Source organism: Palaemon carinicauda, chromosome 29 (genome assembly GCF_036898095.1).
Source record: "Palaemon carinicauda isolate YSFRI2023 chromosome 29, ASM3689809v2, whole genome shotgun sequence".
Taxonomy (NCBI): domain Eukaryota; kingdom Metazoa; phylum Arthropoda; class Malacostraca; order Decapoda; family Palaemonidae; genus Palaemon; species Palaemon carinicauda.
This window is the reverse complement of record NC_090753.1, coordinates 89,941,897-89,943,583: the sequence shown is the minus strand read 5'-3', so window position 1 is coordinate 89,943,583 and position 1,687 is coordinate 89,941,897. Positions and strand designations below refer to the sequence as shown.

The following is a 1,687-nucleotide window of genomic DNA, read 5'->3' as shown; positions in this document are numbered from 1 at the left end:
TCAGGATTGAATGTAGGGATTCATGTACAAGATGATATTTTTTGTGGAGGGCATTGGCAAGTAGCTTCACTACTACGACTACTACTATAGTCAATTTCTCTTAGCGATGCAGATTTGCACCGACTCGCAGCGGTGCCCTTTTAGCTTGGAAAAGTTTCCTGATCGCTGATTGGTTGGACGAGATCATTTTAACCAATCAGCGATCAGGAAACTTTTCCGAGCTAAAAGGGCACCGCTGCGAGTCGGTGCAAATCTGCCTCCATAAAAGAAATGGACTATAGTACTACTACTATTACCAATACTACTAATGCTGCTGTTGCTGCTACTGCTACTCTTATTACTGCTGCTGCAGCTGCTACTATTACTACTGCTGCTGTTAATACTATTGCTGCTGCTATTACTACTGCTACTGCTAATAGTACTGCTACTACTGTTGGTTCTACTACTACTACTAGTGCTACTATAACTACTACTGCATTGACAAGTACCTTTAATGATACTACTACTGCTGATGTACTAATGATGCTGCTGCATTGGTATGTAGCTTTACTACTACTAATGCTGCTGTTGCTGCTACTGCTACTCCTATTACTGCTGCTGCAGCTGCTGCTACTACTACTACTACTACTACTACTGCTGATAATACTATTGGTGCTGCTATTACTACTGCTACTGCTAATAGTACTGCTACTACTGTTGGTTCTACTACTACTACTAGTGCTACTATTACTGCTACTGCATTGACAAGTAGCTTTTACTGATACTACTACTACTGATGTACTAATGATGCTGCTGCATTGGGAAGTACCTTTACTACTACTACTACTACTTTACTACTACTACTACTACTTTACTACTACTACTACTACTGCTACTGCTGATGCTGCTAAGAAGCCTGATAGTAGTCTAGCACAGAGTTGGGAGAAGGGTTCGACGAGCTATTCATGAGGTTTCTGTGGAATTGGAAGTTGCTAATTGTACTAATGCTTCTACACGGGTGTTCTTATCTTTAATTGGTCATTTAAAGGATGAAAGAAACAGTAAATGTGGCTTCATTCTACCTAGAAGCCATCCTTTATTGGCCAAATCAGGTGCCTGAATAATAATAATCATAATAATAGAGGTAATCAACTTGAATTATGCTAGCGGATATCAATGAAAGTAACAGTGACTGTTCTTTTATTTTAACAATTAGCCACCCTTTGTAAGGGGATCACGTTCAATAATCTGGATATATATATATATATATATATATGTGTGTGTGTGTGTGTGTGTGTGTGTATGTGTGTGTGTAGATAGATAGATATATGTGTGTATATATATATATATATATATATATATATATATATATATATATATATATATATATATATATTTATATATTTATAAATATATATACAGTGTATTTCTATTATTATTATTATTATTATTATTATTATTATTATTATTATTAGCTAAGCTACAACCCTATTTGGAAAAACAGGATACTACAAGCCCAAGGGCTCCAATAGGTAAAAAACTCCAGTGAGGAAAGGAAGTATAGAAATGAATAAACAAGAGAAGTAATGTACAATTAATATAAAGTATTTAAAGATCAATAACATGAGGTCTTTCATATATGAACTATAAAAAGAGATGTATGTCAACCTGTTCAACATAAAATCATTTGTTGCAAGTTTGAACTTAT

At 35.0% G+C, this 1,687-nt stretch overlaps 1 protein-coding gene across 1 annotated transcript; it reads left to right on the top strand.

Moving 5' to 3' along the window:
• The first annotated feature begins 270 nt into the window (after window positions 1-270).
• Window positions 271-761, top strand: LOC137622712 (uncharacterized). Its single transcript, XM_068353305.1, has 2 exons — window positions 271-484; window positions 604-761. The coding sequence occupies exons 1-2, from the start codon at window positions 271-273 to the stop codon at window positions 759-761; spliced, it is 372 nt and encodes a 123-aa protein (XP_068209406.1).
• Window positions 762-1,687: the final 926 nt, after the last annotated feature.